General features: G+C 41.9%; 1 protein-coding gene across 2 annotated transcripts; it reads left to right on the top strand.

Annotated features, from left to right (window-relative positions):
• Positions 1–649: 649 nt before the first annotated feature.
• brwd3 (bromodomain and WD repeat domain containing 3) lies at positions 650–22,251 on the top strand. Of its 2 annotated transcripts, XM_022217067.2 has the most exons (40): positions 651–844; positions 1,023–1,081; positions 1,180–1,209; positions 1,397–1,456; positions 2,958–3,108; positions 3,263–3,361; positions 3,476–3,636; positions 3,934–4,155; positions 4,857–4,957; positions 5,052–5,122; positions 5,901–6,001; positions 6,116–6,156; positions 6,238–6,342; positions 6,434–6,584; positions 6,699–6,833; positions 6,934–7,062; positions 7,287–7,512; positions 7,606–7,752; positions 8,257–8,437; positions 8,536–8,629; positions 8,732–8,902; positions 9,056–9,129; positions 9,210–9,402; positions 9,765–9,875; positions 9,958–10,065; positions 11,011–11,135; positions 11,234–11,316; positions 11,404–11,515; positions 11,701–11,762; positions 14,246–14,401; positions 14,500–14,620; positions 14,724–14,849; positions 17,151–17,226; positions 17,336–17,386; positions 17,477–17,620; positions 17,720–17,872; positions 17,996–18,165; positions 18,363–18,451; positions 19,054–19,188; positions 19,297–22,251. In XM_022217067.2, exons 1-40 carry the CDS (start codon positions 811–813, stop codon positions 20,139–20,141), a joined length of 5,403 nt encoding a protein of 1,800 aa, XP_022072759.2. In that variant the 5' UTR covers positions 651–810; the 3' UTR covers positions 20,142–22,251. The 2 variants fall into 2 exon arrangements, with proteins under 2 accessions (XP_022072757.2, XP_022072759.2); XM_022217065.2 differs by having other exon boundaries at positions 650–844; positions 17,477–17,872.
• The last annotated feature ends 1,406 nt before the right edge of the window (positions 22,252–23,657 follow it).

Raw genomic sequence — 23,657 nt, 5'->3', positions numbered from 1 at the left:
AGTTTAAGGCCCTACTTTTTGTCTGTTAGTCTCTGGATGGACTGGGCTGGAAATACAGCAGAGATATGATTGCTGTATATATAAGCCTGGAAGGTCTCTCACATATGCATGAACTGATTAGTTAGTGGTGCTCAGAGTTCAGAATACAAAAGGTGAAATAGTGTTTAGTCATTATGCTGCTGTAACCAGTTTCTCTTGGACTTTCTTCCCTAAATGTAATCATTTTTAAAAGAAAGCAAAAGGCCGATATTTTTTCCAACTGCTTTTAATGAATATGTTTTATTCTATCAAGTCTGGTCAGTGCCAGCACTTTCATTCACCTAATTTCAATCAAGTCAATCAGATTTAATTACATACAATTTGTAATATATATAACACAATATTTCCATAAAATACAAAATTAATTTAATTGTTTCTAAAATGTGTGCACTTTTTAATTTATTTATATGCATTTTTACTCAACTGTATTTTATTCTTTACATGTTTTTTGCCATTAAATAAAAAACATTTTTATTTCAAGATGCTATAAATAAATTTTCTTATTCGCAATTTTTTAGTTTGAACTGCTGGATAAAACGCTCTAAATTTGTATATTTAAATTTTATTCATGAAACAAAACAAACCGCTCAGTATTACATTGTTTCACTGGAGGGCGCTGATACAAAGCACCAAGTGGTCTGGGAACAACTCGAGAGGAGGCCATTCACTAGCCTGTTTTAGCTACACACATCTAGCTACTGTTAGCTAGCCGGCGGCTAACGAGCAAGCTAAAACATCAGTTTGTCTTAATGTCGTCCGTCTTATCAAGTGATGGCAAGAGAACAGTGTTCACAAACCGAAGCTGGTGAGTGCTGAGCGTCCCGTTGATTCGCGACTAAATATTTTGCATTGACACAGTTTGCAGTTGTGTTTCAGCTAGCGGGGCTAAGTGAGCGAGAGCAACTCAAAGCTAGCTAACTTTAGCTCGGCTCAACAGCGGCATTAGTTAGTCCAGAGCTAATACAACGTTTCTTTCTTTTCAGAACTGTATTACCTCATTGCCAGATTTCTCCAGTCTGGACCCTGTAAAAAAGCAGCACAGGTAACAACATACAATAAGCAAAAATAATAACGAATACCGGTCGTCTAAATTGGTAGCCGTGCTAGCATGTGAGGCTAACTGTGTGTGTCTGTTGTTAGATTCTGGTCGAGGAGCTGGAGGAGTATGAGGTACGTTCAGCTGGACCTTTCTCTGTTTATTCTCGTGTGTGGTTTCCGTAATGCTGCCTATCTGCCGCTATTTCGGGAAACTTTTCAGTATTTGTGGCCGACGTTAGATAAAGGAGCGCGTTTCCCAGCCGGGACGAAGCTAGCAGTTTAGTGTTATCGCTAATAGCTTGTTTTTTTTAAACTTTAGTTGGTACCGCAACGATGGAGTTGGGACGGGGAGAAATACAAACGCACCTTTCAAGACTGGGTGAGTGTGAATTATCATCATTAACTTTTAATCAAACGAATCGTTTTACATATTTTTATTCGACAGTCCCCTCTTGGCGTTTGTCTCCGTTTTAATGTCAATAATCATTCAAAACAAACGCGGTGGAAATGTGTTTATGTTTCTTATAATACATTTAAACATCTATATTACTACAGGCCTGTTGATAAATATCTATATACGGGGTTTGCTATTGTGTGCTAGTAGGCGGAGAATGGACAAAAGCACGTGTAGTGATAGGCTAAATCATGTCCAGAGAGCTGTCGATCTTCGGTTGGAGCCAATCAGATCACAGTTGCGTTTGCGAGCGAACCGGAAGAGTAGCAAACGAGTCTTTTGATTAGATGTGAGCTTCCTGGTCCCTCCTTTTTCTTTATCGCTCCCTCCGTGGCTTTAGATTGTTTTTCAACTATGTATATGAAAAAACCGTGTTACAAATGATATTGACAAGCAACTATTAACAGGAAATAGAAAAGGAAAATTAGTTATGTTTGAAAAAGATGATTGATAAATAGATGTGAGTGACTGCTTAGTTGCTTGCATTGTATCCAATAATTTATATTTCTTGTGAATATAGCTGTTAAATATGTGAAGATATGTAAAAGCAAAGATTCAGAACATTTCTCCTCTGAACAGGTATAGCAGAAATATAAAGTTGCATAAATTTTGAACACTGAAGTATTTACTTATAATGAATCTAAGAATAACAGTCAACTATTGACTGACTATAATATTATATATTTTGTGCAGCCATAACACTCAAGATTCAAAGTGTGAAGTATGACTTCAAAAAAATTAGGTCACAAATGAAATTGAAATATATGTCAGAAAATAATGGCAATTAGATATTTCCCCATAATTATTTAGCCCTACCTAACAGTATGTGAAAATGTGAATGAAATTTTGCACTCACAGATAAACTTTATTTTTTTTTATAAACAGTTAAATAGAGATTGACCATATTAGCTTATTTCTTATGTGCTGTTATGTTTTCTCATAGATAACAAGAAATTGCATTGCAGCGATGCCCAATATATGTTTGTTGAAATTTATAAATTGCATACGTCATAATGTTTGTCCACCACAAACCACTGATATTTGTTTTTAATGTGTCATCAACAGTGCACTTTTATGTTAGAATTCAAAAAAATAAATAATTTAAGAGATCTTAATCAAATTAAATGATATCTTGTCTTTGTGTTGTCAGCTGATACTTCAGTGTGAAATAATTGAAGCATTCCTGGCAAATCATAGTTTGGTGCTTATAGGACTCACTGTGAATACAACCCCACAGAGCTGCCACTTAACTGTCGTAAAAACTGTTTGAAAAATCCAGTTTTGGTCAGTTTTAATCATTACAATGTGCAAAATGTTAGCAGTTGTTAAGAATGCAAATGAGATGGTAATGTTTGAGTGTTTGTGATTAAATGTTGTGTATATATTTGTTGTATTACTTTGTAATAACTATCCGTGACTTGTGTAGGTGATTTTGAACCAGCACATTCCTGCAGACTACCTGCTCCGTGTTTGTCAGCGGATAGGTCCTCTCATACAGAAGGAGATCCCACCTAGTGTCCCTGGAGTCCAAACCCTCCTGGGGCTGGGAAGACAGTCGTTGCTTCGCACCACCAAAAGTGAGTCTCTTCCTCCCATCCCCCATCTTTCTGTTCTCTCTGTATTTTAAGACAGTCTTCATACCATTGCTAGTGTAATTGTTGGATTTATTGTGTTTTCCTGGAAATAAGACAGTTTCCAAATCATTTTTAACTCACTGTCTGTGTAATTTAGGTTGTAGCCACAAAGTATGCCGTGGCTCAGCTGTTGCTGCACTCCACCGAGGACGTCCGCCAGAACCTCCAGTCAGCAATGGAAATCCTCCTAATGTTGGTGCGTGAAACTTTTTTGTTAATTTGAGCCTATTATGACCGAGAGCACCTTGAGGTTAAGTTTTCTGTAGTGCTCTATTGCCTCTACTAATCATCCTCGTGTTTTTATATCAAGTGTCCATCATGGGTGCTCGCCAGGCCACCGGTACGGCTCGTTTTGGCCAGACTCTGCCGTCTTCCTCCTACCAGTACATGAAGATACACAAACGTATCCTTGGCCACCTCTCTTCAGTTTATTGTGTAGCCTTTGACCGCACTGGTCGTCGGATATTTACGGTGAGTGATGATTTCTGGGCCCGCTGATTACTGCAGGACAGCTTTATGTAAAGTATTACAGTTGTTGCAGTTCCACATGTCATGTCAAATATGGACTAGTCTGCTTTGTGACAAACAAGAGCAAAACTAGTCTATAGCGTTTTTGTTCAATCATTGTTGTATTTGTGTACGCATAATGACGCTTTTGAACTCACAAGCCTTTCCGTGAGCCGTTTTGTGGACATTGGACACGCTTCAGTTGTAGGTGGCTCACCATGAAATTCTCTCATTTCTTTGTATTTGTCGGATGTTGTTTAGGGTTCTGATGACTGCTTGGTGAAAATCTGGGCCACAGATGACGGCCGGCTCCTGGCAACACTTCGCGGCCACTCAGCAGAGATTTGTGACATTGCTGTCAACCACGAGAACAGTCTCATTGCTTCGGCCAGCTGTGACAAAGTCATCAGAGTGTGGTGTCTACGCACATGTGCGCCCATCACTGTTCTGCAGGCTCATGCTGCCTCCATCACATCCATACAGGTGATACAGATGAAAAGCCTGAACAGGTTTAGCATTCATCTCCAGGGTTTGTGAGTTATTTTCTCAGGCTTTCTTAGAACATCTGAAGTAGCCCGTAACAATGAAAAATGTCACAGATGATTAACGTTTTGAATGCAAACCCATGTTCATTTAGAACTTGTATTGATTGTATCACCTTCATTCTCTGCTCTTCTGCATTGTCTCGGCTTTAATCAGCTGTTTGCTGCTGTTAGGAAACTAACCCTCTGAACCTCCAGGTCTGCCAGTCTGTTGCCAAAACTACACCATTTATCAGAGCCCAAACTGTAAAAACAGGAACAATTGTCCATTTAATATCACATTGCTTCAGCAAAGTATCTTTATTCTACATGTATCATTTAAAAATTCACCAAAACCATTAGCTCCATTAAATACACAACCATAACCAGAAAAGCCATTTCGTTTTCCATTTTTTTTATGAGATGACATTATCACTGCATCACACTGCACTGAAGACATTTCTGAGTTCTCTCTACTTCTATGCTATTGCTGTGCTGTTTGCATAGAAGTGCAGGACTTTATATTACAGTGTAAAATGAGGCCACAGTGAGAAAAAACTTGACGAGAGCGTAAAATGCTCAGAAACGGCTTGGGGTTCAGAGGGTGAAATACTGATCAGTGCTTGCTTGTGACTAACCAATGCTGGCTTTCTCTCCTCCCAGTTTTGTCCTGCAGTCAGAGGAACAATGCGATACCTGGCGTCAACAGGTGCAGACGGCATGGTGTGCTTCTGGAAGTGGAACTCTCTCAGTATGAAATTTAAGTAAGTATTGAGCCATCTAACAGCACTTTTTAGCTCTACTGTTCGTCTTTTGTATGAAAATAACATTCGGTATTGTGTGCATCCTTTTCCTCAGTGATCAACCAGTCAAGTTTGTCGAGCGATCACGGCCAGGAGTGCAAGTCTCTACTTCCTCTTTCAGTAGTGGTAAGTGTATTTCCAAGCAAGCTGTCACGTCGTTGTTCAGATGTACTTCTCCTATTGTGGCCAGCAAAACAAACTCGGATACCTAACTACATAACCCTTTGGTATGTGCTGTTTTGTACGCCTGTTGGTAAAGGAGTCTGTTGATAAGCATCTGTGTCTGACCTACCAAAGCTGCCAATAGCTTTAAATGCATGCTATCTTCAAAAAAAAAAAGCAAATGATATTGATCTTTGCAAGATACTATGAAAATGGAAAGAATCATAAGTCCTTGAACTACCCATCTGTGAAAACAAGACCAAATCAAAAGTTAAAATGATGATATTTCATCAAAATTACTTTATTCTGCATGTTCTATTTAAAATTTCAAAAAAATAAACCATTTTATTTAGAATGTCAGCGAGACAATTACTCAAGGGAACTGTTCACACGTCTGTTTCATGAGGCATGTGTGTAGGAGAGGGAAGAGCACATGTCCAACAGGCATGAAAACGGACTTCCACACACTGTCTAACGTAGTGGTGCAACATTTCGGTACTGGACCTGAAGGTATTGAAACGTAGGTATTGATTACAAGTTAGACAGTGTGCGGGAGTCTGTTTTTGTACCTGCTGAATGCAACAATTACTGCCACTGGGTTACAAACATGATATCAATATTTAATTTTGTAATTATCAGTTGTTATTATTAATGCTGGTACAACACACAACTGCTAATATGGCTATTATTGTAGCATGAATGTGTTTTTCTCATGTGATTTCGTTCTGTTAACACTCAATAGGTGGCATGTTCATGGCTACCGGTGGCACAGATCACATGATCAGGGTCTACTACCTTGGGGCTGAAACACCTATGAAAGTCTCTGAGATGGATGCTCACACGGTAAGAAATAAACTGCAGCATCTGCATCAGTCCTGGTCCACTTTGTTTGATCATTTCAGCTTCATTGCAACAGTCTCAGTAACTTTCATTCTTGTCTGCTTTTTGTCTTATTAGGATAAAGTCGTAGTCGTCCAGTTTAGCAATAACAGTGACAGGTGGGTGTTTTAGAGATCTGCTTTAACCTCAGACTATTTCTTATGTGTTTCAAGCCTTTGACCTTTACGTGTGTTACGTAGCCTAAGGTTTGTGAGTGGCAGTCGAGACGGCACAGCCAGGATCTGGCATTACCAGCAACAAGAATGGAAGAGCCTCACTTTAGACATGGCTGCAAGGTTGCCTGGGTAAGAGAGGAAAACGGTATTACACGACAGTGTTTTACAGGGCCATCTCTGTTGCTTAGAGTCAAATGTCTGGTGGGATATTTTCTTTTAGGAGTACTGTTGCCAACGGGGACGACAAAGCCAAGCTGGTGGTGACCATGGTGGCGTGGGATCGTGTGGATAACACCGTCATCACTGCAGTGTCAAACTACCTGCTCAAAGTGTGGAACGCAGCGTCTGGACAGCTGCTGCATGTTTTGTCTGTGAGTTGCCGACACTGGAACTTTTTCTGTGCAGCTCCTTCAGGGTAAAAACGTATTTAACGTATTTATTTGACAAACTGACCACCCTAAATGTTTGTACTCTCTGTTGTCAAGGGTCACGATGACGAGGTGTTTGTGATGGAGGCTCACCCGTTCGACTCCCGCATCATGTTATCTGCTGGCCACGATGGCAACATTTACATGTGGGATCTAACAAAAGGAGCTAAGATCCGCAATTTCTTCAACATGGTAATTGAGAGTTAACATTGAGAATCACCCACCAGTCTTTCTTTTGGCTTGTTTGTTTTTGCCACTATATTTAAGTCCATATTGTAATGTTTGTTTCTAGATCGAGGGCCAGGGCCATGGTGCTATTTTTGACTGCAAGTTCTCAGCTGATGGGCAGCATTTTGCCTGCACTGACTCACACGGCCATTTGCTCATCTTTGGCTTCGGCTGCAGCAGACCATATGAGAAGGTAACAGCATATAGCTGTTGGCTAAAATCTGTTTACCTATGAAAATTACTGTGAATATATGGGCTGACTACCTAGTGAACTTGTGGTTATACGCTCTTCTTCAATCATACAACTTGAATTAATCTCCTGTTTCACTGGGGCCCCGCTAAAGAGTGGGAACTCCCTATTTGTAGCATGTTCCTTTAACCCCAATGATCAGTACCACCTCTCTTGATCCCTTCCAGATTCCTGACCAGATGTTCTTCCACACGGACTACCGACCTCTTATTCGTGACTCTAATAACTACGTCCTGGATGAGCAGACGCAGCAGGCTCCTCACCTCATGCCTCCACCCTTCCTGGTGGACGTTGACGGGAATCCTCATCCTCCTCACTACCAGCGCCTGGTGCCAGGAAGAGAGAACTGCAAGGAGGATCAGCTCGTTCCTCAGCTAGGATACATGGCAAACAGTAAAATGCCCACTTATTACTCATACCGTTCAGAAAGAGTTCCAGCTTATGACTCACAGTGTTTGACCCATGATGTGCCTCTTTGTTGCTTAGGTGATGGAGAGTTGGTTGAGCAGGTACTTGGCCAGCAGACGGCAGAAAACGGAGAAAGCCTTTTAGACAATCTCATCAGACAGTTGCAGAATGAGCAGGACGCACGTCAGAGTGCAGAACAGCAGGCTGAAGGGGAAGGAGAAGAGGGTATGTTTGACTCAACATTATGTAAGCAGATTTAAAAGTCATTTTTCTAGTTCAGCGCACCTTAAAGCAAATTCATCAACGTCCCACATGTACCCATAGTGTGTCTTTCAACATTTCAGCTCAGAATACTGCAAAGATGGTTCCGTTCACCATGACTGTCAGTGGGTTTTTACCCGTTTTTAGCGCTGTTCTAAACAGGTTTTAAAGGGCACATTGTCTGCTTCTGTGATTGACAGCACAGCGCAGTTTGAGCTGTAAGACTATTGGTTAGTTAGGTGTTATATGGTACCTTGGTCGGCTTCTTGCTGGCTTGTGAAACTGGGAGGTTAATTAATTGTGAAAGGACTTGAGGATCCGCAGAAATTAACTTACTCAATCTTAACAACTTTTATTTTCCACTTCCAAGTTTATAATAACCCGTTTCCAAAATGGTGAGACTTAACTGTTTTTAGTATTTCCCAGATAGCATATATTCATAGCAAACTAATGTATTCTTATTTTTAGCTGAGGATGCAGCAGAGCTGGTGCCCTCCTCTCCAACTGTTGCCCCTCGCAGAAGTGGGCAGGTGGATGGGGTGTGGCAGATGCAGCACAACGCCCTCCGTAGTCAAGTGGCCACACCGAGGGACCTGCTGGCCTGGAGCCGCAGAGTGGTGGTCACTGAAGTGCCACAAGGGATATTCAGGTGAGGTGGATGAAGGGAATTACGCTGATTTTAAGGACCTTACTTGGAGCAGTTAAGATTCGTAGTAGTGGTTATTTCATGATTGATTGGATTTTTAGAGTTATGGAGGAGTGCCGGCAAGCCAAAGGCGACATGGAATGTTCTCTATACAATGCAGAAAGGAAGAAGAAACCGGTAACCTGCCCCCCCAAGGTACACTATTTATGTTGCAGTTGTTTTCACAAGTCAGAAATCTTATGTGTGCGATTTCATTCCTGCTCTTCTCATTTTCCACCCACCTTTCACACTTTGCAGAGCGATCCGCTTGCTTCACGCCTGCGCTCCCTGCGGCCGGCCAAGAAAAAGCAGCAGCGCCACGCCTATCAGACTCGCTCTGCTCAGGTCCGCCGTCCTGGAAGCAGGAGTCGAAATTCCAGCAATCGCCGTAACTCTGGCAGTCAGATCGACTCAGACAGTGACAGAGAAGTATGATCCATCCTTCTACTGCACAATATCCAAAAATGACTTGCAGAATTTTGTTGCCAACAATTGACCTTGTTGCACATGCTGTGGAACCACAAAAAAATCTATTAACTCTCATTTGATCATAGAGATGTTGTCTGTCTTTTGTGTTGACAGGCAACAGAACGGGCAGAGCAAAGCGACGCCTCCTCTGATGCTGAAACTCAGTGGCAGAGTGAAAGCAGCTCCAGGTAATTATCTTTGCCTTTGAGCACTGTTTTAATGATGAGCTCTGATCACCCATCTATCAACATCCCTCTTTGATTCTCAGTGACTCTTCCAGTGAGTATTCTGACTGGACAGCTGATGCTGGAATCAACCTGCAGCCCCCAAAGCGAACAACCAGGAGGCCTGTACAGCCGCCAGAATACAGCAGCTCTGAGGAGGAGGAAGCTGGTGACGAGGCTAAGGAGGCAAAGAAGAAGGAAAATGAGAAGAAGAAGAAGCCCAAGGAGAACAAACAGGTGAGATAATAGGACTCAAAGTCAAAGCATATCTTTGTGGACGACGTTAGTTTACCAGGTTTTAGGGGTGGCATGGCTCAGTGGGTAGAGTGGCCGTCTTGTAATCAGAGGGTCGCGGTTCGATCCTCAGTTGTCCTGTGCAAGACACCGAACCCCTAACTGCTCCTGGTGGGTCGTGGTTAGCGCCTTGCATGGCAGCTTCCGCCATCAGTGTGTGAATGGGTGAATGCGATGTATGATGTAAAGCGCTTTGGGTATTGTTTCAGGTATAGTAATACAGACCATTTAGTTTCAATGTAGACCGATCACAGAGTACAATAGGAAGTCTGAACCTAAACATTTAACAACTCGTCTATATTCAGAAGCCCCCATCTTCTTTGGCTGGACTTGATGCGGAGGAGTGGCTGCCACCATCGTGGATAATGGAGACCATCCCTCACCGCTCTCCTTTTGTTCCCCAGATGGGGGATGAAGTAAGTAAGACTGACACTCGGACATCGAGCAGAAAGAAATATTAAATGCAATCTTAATCTTGATTCTCTTATCCTCCTGCAGCTCATCTACTTCAAGCAAGGCCATCAGGCGTACGTCCGAGCTGTTCGCAGGGCCAAGGCCTACAGCATCAACCCTCAGAAGCAGCCGTGGAACAGACTCAACCTCAGGGTGAGGCACAGTTTTATTTAACCCTTTAAGCTTCAGTGTACCGCCGGCGGTACACCTACTAATTTGCATAGGAATTTCAAGAATGTCCGACGGGTGCAAACGCGATTATACAAACACTATACACCGATGGAAAGCTTAGATTCTCATGAATCCGCCGGTATAAACCACTTTCAGATGCGATTACCACAGCGGGTGAGAAAAACACATTTGTCCGACAAAAACAAATATTCATCCATCCGTTCTCTATACACGGCTTCAACGCACACAGCGCAACTCACATTTCCGGGTTTATTATTACACACAAAAAAAAGATTCCACAAAAACGGCCATAATCCAACCTTTTACATCCAGATGACACAAGCCAGTAAACTATTTTGTCCAAAACATGTCCTGAAGTCGGTATAAAATCCCCGAATCGGTCGTTTTCAAGGAAATGCACCTCCCGATGCCCGTCCAATATTCCCCGTATTTTTCGTAATTTTTTTATTTAAAAATAGAATATTAGCGATTTTTTGTACTGAAAACGGCTGGAAATGACTGAAGCTTAAAGGGTTAAAAGCCTCTGCTGTGCGCTGCCCTTACCATGGACCATTAGACCATAAGGTGTTTTAGAGTCGGAAAACTGCAGCCAGTTTTTGTAACTTGCTGAAACTGGTAACCAGATGGTCATGCCCACTTTGCACTGCAGTTGGCCAAGAGAAGAAATTGGCAGACCTCTCAACCCTCTTCAAAGTCTTTTGTTCACAGTGCATCATAATTTGTTGGTGTTTATTTTGGATGAAAGCAATTTGCGGAGCAGACGGGTCAAAGAATGTGGCAGCAATCCTGAATCTAAATTCATCACGAAATGTGCAGAATGCCCCAAATAAGCAGCACTGACCAACAAGCAATTGTAGTGAACACACATTGATCTTGTGTCTCGCCTTGTTTGTTCTGCCCCTTCAGGACCAGGAATCTGTGAAGGTGGTTGGAATTAAGTATGAAGTGGGACCTCCCACCCTCTGCTGCTTAAAACTGGCTTTCTTGGACCCAGTCTCAGGGAAGATGACCAATGACTCTTTCTCCTTAAAGTGAGCATTTATTTTCAGTATATGTTACCTACCTAATAAATGACTGACATCTTCTGTAAAGTGTATTTCATCTCTTCTTCATTCTCCCCCTCCCCAAGGTATCATGACATGCCCGATGTCATAGATTTTCTGGTACTGCAGCAGTTTTACAACGAGGCTAAAGAGCACAACTGGCAGCCAGGTTAGTTGGGTCTTTTGAAATGACATGTTTACTCCTCATGCCCACCGTCGTGGTCAGTCCTTAATTTTTGCTTCATCCTCCCCTCAGGTATGAGGTTCCGCAGCATCATCGATGACGCCTGGTGGTTTGGATCTGTGGAGGATCAGGAGCCCCTGCAGCCAGAGTATCCAGATAGCCTGTTTCAGTGCTATGCAGTGAAGTACGTCTGTTTCTCTACAGCATTTACAGCTGCTGAAGTGTTCTACTGTGACAAAATGCCTTAGCAGTTCTGTCTGGTAATGCCATGTTTGTCTCTGCTGGCCTCTTGTCATATTTAATTACAGTTAAATCATATAAGTATCTGGGGTGATTCTATAACAAATAAAAGTATTTTTATTTCATCAGGTGGGATAATGGTGAACGGGAGAAAATGAGTCCCTGGGACATGGAGCCTATTCCTGAGGAAGGTCAGTAGTGTAACCTGCAAAGGTATTTTTTAAGTGGTGTTTTGTTAGAGTGCAGGCAAAATGTGAAAAATTGACAGAAAATAAAATAAACACTATATAATATACCATTTCCACTGAACTTGTACAAAATGTCATAAGTTTTTACTTCAAAATGATATATCTCATCGTGTTAAATTAATTTTAAACAAGAACTGAAGTCCTTTGTAAGGCTTTGTCTTAGAAAATGCACCATTACAAATATTACCAGCAACAGTGTTTATGAATCAGGATGGAAACCAAACCTTAAAGGGTAAAAAAACAATGTCTACTCGTCATTTCTCATCGAAAATCATAGCAAAGTAAATGAGAGGCTTTTCAGAAAAGACATGGTGAAGATAGTCATTTAAGTTTTCCACAGGAAATAAACATACGCCGAAAGACTGCTACATGTCATGGCAAACTACGTCAGTGTAGAGTGGCCAAATGTATGTAAAAACAAATCCAATTAGATTTTGCATTTTTATTTCATTCATCATTCGTCAATTTTATGCTAAAAAATATCAGTAGGTAAAACACCTAGACGTGTCGGGAGACCTGATAGCCAAACACCGGATCCCAGGTTTGATTCGCAGTCAGCTGGGGATTTTGCTGCAAGTAACTCCCCTCATTGTCCCTCTGTCGGTCCACACTGTCTTATTAAACGTAGAGGCAAAAAGCCCCCAAAAAATTATATTTAAAGCACTTTGACCTGGACATAAAATATTGCTGAAGGAACAAGTGCCATGTCTTTTTCAAGAGAGTGCAGGAGCATTATTAACCACGCCTGACGTACGTCAGCGGGGTTACTGCATTCGCTTCGGTATCTGGCTGGCTGGGTAAGTATGTTTGTATGTGTGTATGTCCGTTCCGATATCTCTGCAAGTGCTGAAGTCAGGATGATCAAACTTGGCACTGAAGATCAGTCTAAGGTCCCCTGCTCAGGTGTGGAGTTACAGGTCAGCAGATCAAGTAGGAAGGGATATATGTAGGATGATCAAAATTGATACAGAGTCATATGCAAGTATTTAATGCCATCTACTAAAACTCGCCAGTAGATGGCGTGGTTCTGCCCTCTACTGAGGGCTCTCTAGTTTTTTTTAGCATTTAGAGACCTTTCCTGTTCATAATTGTTGCCATTTTAGTGTTTTTCATGACTTAACAGCAGGCAACCTTCTGTTCACAAGGCTTACTCGAAGATGCGAACCCTCTAGCTACTCCTTTTCCAGTGTCATTTTTCCGATATATTCATGTAAGATCTGTTTGTCCATTTTAAATCCAGTTGAGTGTCAGTCAGTTCACTTCACTTTTATATCATAGATTTATTCTCCGATTTTGTTTCAGAAGCAGAATGGGTGAAATTGACAAACATTTTGACACTTAAAGCTCGTGTCCAGAGTTTTCGTTTGTTTTCAATTTATGTATCATTGTTTAACAAAGCTTAAATGTGTTAGTCTAGTTCGATACTATAATATAATGTTAGTATGACGCGATATGAAATTTATTCCTGAGCTCCACCTTCCTCTCATAGACCCCCATGTTATTCCAAAAAGCGCCGGTCGCTGCCGACCAATCAAGTTCGAGCTTCAGCTTTGTCATGCTGTCAATCAACGGTGACGCGCACAGCAAGCAAGCCCATGCAGAGGTGGGCGAGCTACGCACTACGCAACCGCGCACACATTTGTTTTGCTTGTGGAGGAGAGAGCATCAGGGATCAGCAACTTCCAGAAAAGTTACCAGTCCCACGGCTTGTCAGGCCAAGAGACTGCAGGACGTTTTTTGGCTCAGGGTGCTCGCGTCGCTCCCCGACCACGGCCTCCATAGCCCGCCTGACGGCTTCGTTTAGATGCCCGACCTCTGGAGGAAGATGCTGGGGCGTCTGGGACATACTCTTCGTCAGAGGAGTCATGCAATTCTGAACTCTAGATAGAAATAAATAAACAATGTAACACATATACACGCGTAAATGCACTAAGTTTGATAAACAACGTCATCGAGAGGGATACACGAGTGTAATCACATATTGAAACTTTACTCGTTCGTCCTAGCAGATTCATGTTATTTTGGTATTAGGACAAGTTAGATTCAATACAGCATTCTAATGTAATTCCTTTATTATTTACTAAATGTAGAAGAGGGGAAAACAGCAAAACAGGCAAGATGCTGCAGCACTCCGGGCACTTCTCTCATGTACTGCGCTTGCACAAATAAAGGGGCGAAATCAGAGGGAGGGAGGGTGGGACCAACAGTGTTTTGGGAGACGCTGTGATTCAAACTCCGGACACGAGCTTTAAGCATAAATATTTTTTGGTTTATTGCATTCTATGCCTGAGAACGAACTACGGGGCATTTTTCTAGCCATGTAATCTCTAACTACCTCAAAGTATTGTGGTTTGTTGCAGAGTTTTATCATTACGTGCATTTTTCGTGTGCGGATAACTAACCACTGTTTTTGCGGCTCCCATCAGCTGCGTTGCCAGAGCAGGTTGGTGACGGGGTGGAGGTGGCAGAAGAGGAGCTAAAGGCTCTGCTCTACATGCCTCAGGAAGGAGAGTGGGGGGCTCACACACGAGACGAAGACTGCGAGAGAGTCATGAATGGCATCGACCTGCTTCTTACACTAGGTAGGCCACCAAAGAGTCGATCATGGGTAGTTTGTTACAGGGAAAGTCTCGCTTTATTACATTTTGCCACGTTTGATCTTAATTGTGTTTGTCCAAAGATGTAGCCAAGGCGTTCTCATCACCTGTAAACTTGCGGGACTACCCTCTGTACTGCACTGTGGTGGCTTACCCCACTGATCTGAGCACCATCCGCAAACGACTGGAGAATCGCTTTTACAGGTGAAGCCGCACAAACAGCTTCACACGGTGTCAGTTTATCTCGCTGTGATTTTAAAGTCCTAATGTGTTGGTTTCTGAGTGCTGATGTTCTTCTCTGCTGCAGGCGGATCTCTGCATTAATGTGGGAGGTGCGCTATATTGAACACAATGCCCGCACTTTCAACGAGCCCCAAAGCCCCATTGTAGCAGCTGCCAAGGTGGTGACTGATGTTCTCCTCCACTACATTGGGTAAGACTCCGCTGAGTTCATGTCAAACTCATTTTAGGTCAGGGGCCACATTCAGCCCAATTCATCTCAAGTGGGCTGGGCCAGTAAAGTCAATTTAATTCAATTCAATCACTTTATTTATCCATGAGGGGCAATTAAAAAGGGCATAAAGAGCAGCATCAACATGGACATGGACAAAAACAAACAGAACATCAGACAATAAAACCGACACAAAGTTCTGAATTTAAAGAAACAAATTCTATAATTTAAAAAAATTCTATAATTTAATAACCAATTCTATAATTTTAAAAAACCTGTAATTTAAAAACAAAGTTCTCTAATTTAAAAATAAATTCTATAATTTAAAAAAAATCAATAATTTAGAAACAAATTGTTTGATTTAAAAAAATCTATAATTTAAAAACAAATTCTATAATTTAAAAAAAATCTATAATTTAAAAACAAAGTTCTCTAATTTAAAAATAAATTATATAATTTTAAAAAATCTATAATTTAAAAACAAATTCTATAATTTTTTTTTTTAATTATTTTATTGGTCTTTTTTTGATAGGAGAGATACAGATAGAGAGAGACAGGAAATGGGGAGAAGAGTTGGGGAGAGACATGCAGTAAAGGGCCACAAGCAGGAATCGAACCCGGGCCGCTACGTCGGAGACAAGCCCCATACATGGTTGGCCTGCTTAACCCAATTCAGCTATGCAGGCGCCTCAAATTCTGTAATTCAAAAACAAATTCTATAATTTAGAAACAAATACTGTAATTAAAAAAAAAAAAAAATTAGAGACAAAGTTAAATAATTTAAAAGTGATTGTCATGTCAATAAAGTGCTCTGTGCTTCACTCTAAGGTGCTAAGTACATTTAGTTGTGGGGTCTGTGCAATGTCTGGGCATGGTGGGGTCAAAGTTCACAAGCTGGACTGCTGTGGGGAGTGCAAGTTATTTGCTGGCTGTAATAAACAGAAAGGGCTCCAACAAGGTGTCCGATGATTTTAGAGCAAACTCTGATGATGCTGAGTAAGCGTGTGCAGTCCTGCAGATTAACTGAATTGAACTGAATAACATAATAACCTATAAATAAATACAACTCCAAATGTTTTCCTTTATTGTAGTGCAAAAAAGCACATTCTGACAATGTTCATATTTAATGAACTGTCTTTTTACAAAATATTACGAACAACCTGAAATTTCTTAAACAAATTAAGTGCAATTTCAACAATGTTAGGCCTCAGTTTGTCATTTATGTATCACAACTTACAGATTACAGTCTACAAAGGCACAAAACATTTATATCTGAAACCGAACAATATAGAATTTTACAGTGCCTCAAGATCTGCAAATAATTTCAAATTCCCATTCATTTATACATCTGTGTAGTAATCCTAAGCACCACACCACATAAACTAATCTGAGAACCATTAAGGAAGAAGGTTAAGTTATCCCCCTGCCTTGTAAATGTTTAAAATGTATCCACAAAAATACATAAAAGCTGTGGCAGTGCATCAACAATAGGGTTCAACCAAACCAAACTCTGTCATGCTGAAGCTGCTGACTGACATTATATTGCACAATGTTCAATGCCTTTAACCCCTTAAGCTTCAGTGTACCGCCGGCGGTACACCTACTAATTTGCATAGGAATTTCAAGAATGTCCGACGGCTGCAAACACGATTATACAAACGCTATACGCCGATGGAAAGCTTAGATTCTCATGAATCCGCTGGTATAAACCACTTTCAGATGCGATTACCACAGCGGGTGAGAAAAACACATTTGTCTGACAAAACGAATATTCATCCATCCGTTCTCTATACACGGCTTCAACGCACACAGCGCAACTCACATTTTCGGGTTCATTATTACACACCAAAAAAAAAATTCCACAAAAAACGGCCGTAATCTAACCTTTTACATCCAGATGACACAAGCCAGTAAACTATTTTGTCCAAAACATGTCCTGAAGTCGGTATAAAATCCCCGAATCGGTTATTTTCAAGGAAATGCACCTCGCGATGCCCGTCCAATATTCCCTGTATTTTTCGTAATTTTTTTTATTTAAAAATAGAATATTAGCGATTTTTTTGTACTGAAAACGGCTGGAATTGACTGAAGCTTAAAGGGTTAAATATCTTCACAGCAAGTATTTATTTTTACCTTTGTAATTTTTACACTTTGCAAAGTCATCCTGCGTGCCACTTTTAGCCCACGGGCCTTATGTTTGACACCCCTGCTTTATATGTTGCTAATACTTGAATCGTGAAGTACCATTGTTCCTACATGTGTCTGATTTATTGTCTCCTTCAGAGACCAGAGCTGCATAGACATCCTGGATCTGTATCACAAACTCAAATCTGAGGTCAGCAGTGGAGAAGAAGCTGAGGTGAGACTGTCGGGTTGTGTTTGTGTTTACATTTGGTCGCTGCTTTTACTTTAGATTATTCTTTTTTTGCTTTAAGTAGTCATGTAGATTTGTATGTGGTTCTCTGCAGGTTGACTTGGATGTGGACTCAGACACTCCGGGGACATCTACTGGACATCGAGTAAGACAGACGAGATCATTGCACAAGATTTAAAATCACCAACAGCAGCTCCTTTAGTAGTAGCTGAATTTCATTTTCTCTCTCTGGCAGGGAGCCGACCCAAATTCCAAAAAGCGTGGTGTGGCTTTGGATGTAAAAGCATGGCGAGCTCAGTGTCGGGAGCTGCTGCGTCGGATGATGGTTTCGCCGGATTCAGAGCCGTTCCGACAACCTGTGGATCTCTTTGAGTACCCGGTAAAACGATCTGTAACAGCCTCCACTGTCAAAGTAGTCAGATTCACACAAATTTCTGAGTACTTCAACTTTTCCACTCTCTACTCTCCTTTTGTTCAGGACTATCGAGACATCATCGACACTCCCATGGATCTGGGTACAGTGTCAGAGACGCTGGTGGCAGGAAACTATGAAAATCCAGTGGAGTTTGCCAAAGACATCCGCCTCATTTTTAGCAACTCAAAAGCATACACACCGAACAAGAAATCACAGGTGAAGTGGAATCCTTGAGATTAAAAATCCAGTCATACTTTAAAAGTGCTGTACTTGTGGATGATAAAAGTTTGATGAAGCACTAGTTTCATATTTTAATGACTGTTTCATTTCTTTCTTTAGATCTACACCATGACCCTCAGCTTGTCGGCCTTCTTTGAAAAACACATCATCGCCATCATATCTGACCACAAATCTGCCATTCAGAATGAACGGCGGACTCGTCAGAGGCTCAGTTACAGGGACAGATTGCACAACGGAGGCAGCTCCCCGCCTAACAGTCCATCCAGCAGGTGCTGAGCGTCATCCAGAAACCTTACCACTTTATCAAATTATCTGCTCAACTTAACAGCTTCAGACATCCTGTGTTTTTCTCTCTAATGTCTTTTCAAATGCTGTCTAAAAAGTGAGTTTGAAAGCTCATGCTGTATGCCATTACGTATAGTTGTCTGTTATTCTGAAGTTTTTCTTTTCTGTTTTCTATGTCCAGCTCTAAAGGGAAGCACAAGTCAGGGAAGGTGTCAAAACCAAAAAAATCCCAGACCTCAACGAAGAGTCGTTCTCAGAGATCATATCAGGGTATGACCACACTCTTGTGCCTTACTGTTTTTAAGGTTGTTTTCTTGTATAGATTCCTGCTGTAAACTGTTTGGGGAGGTGAAAATTAGGGAAAGGGTTTAGCCAATATCTTATAGCAAGAAGAGCGTCTTCTGCTACCAGGTTTAATGAACATGTGTAAATTGCTTGCTTAACCTTTTCTCTAGCGACCACATCAGGTCAGAACTTCTATTTGTGCTCCACTGTATAATCATCAATCAGATATGGTGCCACTGTAAAAAGTGCAAAGTCACAACCTTTCAGTAACATCTACAGGAATCCTATCTGTATTTATTTGTTCAGTGTGAGGGGCAGACAAATGTGTGTCCTGTAGCATGTGTAGTACGAGTAGAAATACACGTATTCTGTTGTCTGCATCGATCGGCACACAGGGATTCGGAAACCGTGAATTGGTCTTTAAGCGCAGCAGTTAAGGTCTAAGGAAATAACTGTAAACTGTCGCCATTATTTGGAGATTGGCTATATTTATCTGACGGACACTGAAATCTTCACTAATCAAAGCCTCTAGCTTTTCCAATATGATCATAGTTCTGATTGGTAATTAAACTGTACTCTGGTTTCAGCTCAGCAAAGCAGCAGTGTAGCAGAGGAAGAGGACATCCAGCCTTCTTCCCCAAGTTCAGGGACAAGCGAGAAGAGCAGAAGTCAAGGGCCACATCGAGTGACCCGCAGCCAAGCAACTCCAGTGAAGAAGTCAGGTATGACTGAAGCTACGTTCCACAAGAACTGTACCCACATTTTTCCTTTCAGTGTGACATTAAAGCTAAGGTGCAGGAATGAATCATCATCCTCTTGTGTTGCATCAGGGCACCGGCGTAACTTGCATCTAAGTAATGGCTCCAGACAGCGCCACGGGCGAGACACGCTGCAGTCTGACGATGACGAAGAGGCATCTGGATCCAATAGCTCGTCGTCGGAGTCATCCTCCAGTTCTTCATCCTCCTCTTCCTCCTCATCGTCTGACAGTGAGAACAGCTCCGATTCTGAGATGGAGAAGTACGTGGAGGGAGGAGATCACGACTACAGCAAAGCCCCCTGCCTGTCAGTACGCCTCTCAGCGAAGGGTAAGGTGGCAGCCTCAGGGAAAAGGAGACGCAAAGGAGGAGAGGACATGGCACAGAAACCGAAAAGAGCACGAATGCAGCTGCCAGTAGAGAAGGAGGAGGAGGAGGAGGAGGAGTCGGAAGATGAGGAGCAAGATGAGGAGGTGGCAGAGGAGGAGGATGATGATGATGATGATGAAGAAGAGGAGGAGGAGGAAGAAGAAGAAGAGGAGGAGCAGCAGCAGCAGCCGCAGCAGGTGGATGTAAGACATGAAGAGGAGGAGGAGGAAGAGGAAGAGGAGGAGGAGCCTGAGGAAGAGGAGGAGCCTGAAGAAGAAGAAGAAGAGGAGGAAGATGAGGACGAAAACTCAAATGAGGTGCAGAGAGGAGCTGCAGCAGCAAACAGTCATAGAGGCAACCATTGCAAGTCTCGTCGGGTGAACACGCGTAACCAGGGCCGCAGGACAGTTCTGTACAGAGACGACTCAGAGGATGATGGCCATGGGTCCAAGGACGACCCCCTCAACCTGGGCATGTCCCGCTCAGGACGGGTACGCCGCATGACAGAGAAAGCCCGTGTCAGCCACCTCATGGGCTGGAGTCACTGACACGTTGCCCCTTTTTCAAACCTCAATAAAAGAAAAAAGACTTTTAAACATGAGTTAACACATCAGGGATTTTTTTTCTTTCTTTTTGTACAAGTGTATGTATAAAATCTATATATATATATGATTTTCTTTTTATCTAATACTGCTTATGACTCTCAAACTGATAGCTGGTGCTCAAGAAGTGTTGCCACGGATTTTCCTTCCCTGGTCGACAGAGCTACTGTTCAACACGGACCCTCTCCAACTGGACTAACTCACCTCGGCCTTACTGCTCACTGGAGGAGCCTTTACGACGCATCACTGCTCTTCTCCTCCTCACCCTGTGCGTTTCATGTCCAGTGTTAAAACACTAGATGAGTTCCTCCTCGTCCCTCTCAAAACCTTTCTTACTCCTGGTCACCAAAGAAGGATGCGGAGATGCCAAAAAATGGTGCTCATATTTCTCCGTCTTGATTTTTTTTTTTTTTTTCCTTCCTTTCCCTCAATGAATAACTCTCTCATGCTGGTGGACACAAGTTCACCCATGACTACGGGGAGATACGTGCAGTATCACTTAAGGTATCTGATGTCAACTTTTTTGGGTGCTTGCTCTTTCTTCACAACAGCAAGCCTTAGTTTTCAGAGCTCCCACCATTCTGATTTTGTTCTGTGCAGTGTAGTGTGAGGACTAGCAATACTGGGAAGAAGTCAGTAGAGCACCGTACCATAGTAATCTCCCTCTGGACGTCCTTGGCCTGTGAATGTTAAATGTTTTTCCCCTGCTTCCTTTTTCTGGTGTTGACTGTTTTTGGCTGCTCAGTTCTGTTATTTTTTAGGTAGCATTGGAGCTTTTCTTTTCATTCTTTTTTTTTTTTTCTTATAGGGTGAATAAGGTTTTTCTTTTTTGGGTGAAAAAGCCACTGCGTCCTGTTTGTATTTGTGCTGTTGCACCCCCTGATGGATCACACCGGCATCCAGCCATGGTTGCTTCCACAACACTTTCTCCACCCAGCACATGCAAAAGCAAAAGGTTCCTGGCCAACTTTCTTCCACAGAAATATTTATTTTTCCATTGTACTATACTTATCTTGCTTTGACTATTTCGTACATTTGTTAGCGGTGAGGAAAAAGGAAGTATTTGCACATTTACCTACTCCATGTGGCAGCTGAGTAATAAATATATTAGAGAAAGAGAAGTAAGATGAAACCTCATGATTTTTGTGTGAGAATGTTTGAACTGTGCCAGCACACTCGATTCAGTTTGACAAGGATATAACTCGAAATCTCTTTCCACCTGTGGGCGATTAAGCTTAAGGTCTCATCTGATTGGCTTCTTCGATCGTGCTTTCTTTTGGTTTGAAGCAAAGAGAGCAACCGTGGATCTGTTCTTTGCTACCGTGTTGTGCCATTTCCCTCTCCCTTTGTTTCGAACCATCTGCGGACTGATGGGTTTCTGACTTTGGGTAGATCAACTGCACACATTATGGCTTTTACAATCCAATCACTGTGTCTATTTAGTTCATAATCTGTGATTCCTGGCTGATATGAATTCTAAATACCAGGCATCTCTCGAGCAGAGTGGATGCCTTTTCTCTTTATTTTTTTGGCACCAATTCACTTAAATCTTGTGCAGTCGTGAAAACGTCGTGCTGAAAAACACTCGAGGCAGCATCCAGTCAGGAGATATCGGAAAACGATGACTCACATTTCAACACTCTCTCCGGGTGCTCTAATCCAAACACACCTCCTCATCCCTCTGTGTGTGGTCACTGACATGAGAGGGAAGAGGCCTCGGAGGTTATTTTACAGTTTGGTCAGTGTCATGTTCTCACGAAACACACAAAGCGGCAGAAAACACGTGGGGTGCTCCAAGCGGCAGCATTAACTGGTGTCTTGAAATTCTTCTGGTTGAGTGTGATAATACTATGATTCTTATTTTGGGATCTTATTTTCATATAGTAGATGACGCTTAGTCTTGCCTCAAAGCATCAGATTAGTTGATGACAGATACAACAATAACATTCTACTGTAGGTGGAATAAGCTTACGTGACTGTCTTTTATACACAATGTTTTGATTGTATGTGTTTTCTTTTTTTTTTTAATAAAGAAATGAACCTCTCTTTAAAATAATTTATTGTTTGACGTTTCATTTCACAAAAGCACCGTGTCTGTCCACGTTAAACCAGGACGAGCTTGAAGGGTTGTTCGCCAGCACTGGGACTGAGTCATCTGTTGTCTTTATAATGGGGTCGTAAACATCCACTGAAGGCAGAGATTCAAGAGTTTCAGAATACTGGGATTGTCTGTTGACTGAGCTAGACGAAAACCTGACTGTACCATTCGCAACTGCCTAACTGCATTAATGCACTGAAAGCTGGAGTGAGTCAGACGAGGAGCAAACAAGGTTGAGCTGTGACGCACCATGCTCCGCCACACCTAGAAACTGCAGAGATGCTGGAGGATCGTACGAATTAAAATGGATCCGTGAGTGAAGTGGTAAAAGTCGCTTTTCAGAGGATAAGGGGGGAAAAGCAAAGTGTGTTGTGTATGTAAAAGAAAAGGTGGATAGTTTTTTTTTTGTTAAAGCACCCTGATTTGTAAATCTGAATACTGCATGGTTGGGATCTTCCAGTGCTGATAATATCAAGTGACTAAAATGTGAGAATTAAAAGGCTGAGTGACGACGTGCAGCAGATGCTCTGGGTTAGAAATACGGTCAGGCAAAGATCAGTTTCTTTGAGGATTAAAACCAGGGTCATAATTTTGATTACTTGATCTGAGCTGGTCCAATCTGGGTATTGGCAGCAAAAATAACATGCTACTAGAAAATGTGCTCTTATGAACTCAAAAACATCAACAGAATTAAAAGTTTTGTCTCCCAGAAAGACCAAGAGAAACTCATCCCTGCGTTCATCTCTAGTAGACTGAATTACTGTAATGGTGTTTTAACAGAACTTCCCAAAAAGAGCATTAAACAGCTTCAGCTCATCCTGAATGCTGCTGCTAGAAGTTTTAACCAGGACTAAGAGATCTGAACGCATCACACCACTTCTGAAATCTCTACACAGGCTTCCAGTCAGCCAAAGAATAGCTTTTAAAATCTTACTGATCATTTACAAATCCCAGAGCGGTTTAGGCCCAGAATACATCTGTGATATGTTCAGAGAATACAAACCTAGCAGGGCTCTTCGATCCAAAGACTCAGGTCAGCTGGTCCAGGCCAGAGTCCGGACTAAACATGGAGAAAGAGCATTTAGCTGTTATGCTGCAAACAAGTGGAATAAACTGCCAGTGGAGATTAAACTTTCACCGAATCCAGGTTTCTTTTCTCATGCCTATGAAATCTGCACGTTATCTTTTAACTATCTGCACCTCACTGTAATGCTCTTAATGTTTTATGTGGAGCACTTTGAATTGTCTTGGACATGAAGGGTGCCATACAAATAAACTTTCCTTGCCTTGCCTATGAAGAATTTGGTTAGAATGAACACCATCGACTCTTTCAGAACTGAAATAATGTGACATTCTTGCGACGA

This window comes from Acanthochromis polyacanthus, chromosome 17, assembly GCF_021347895.1.
Source record: "Acanthochromis polyacanthus isolate Apoly-LR-REF ecotype Palm Island chromosome 17, KAUST_Apoly_ChrSc, whole genome shotgun sequence".
NCBI lineage: Eukaryota > Metazoa > Chordata > Actinopteri > Pomacentridae > Acanthochromis > Acanthochromis polyacanthus.
Note: the sequence above shows the minus strand (reverse complement) of the source record. Positions and strands in the feature narration are given on the sequence as shown.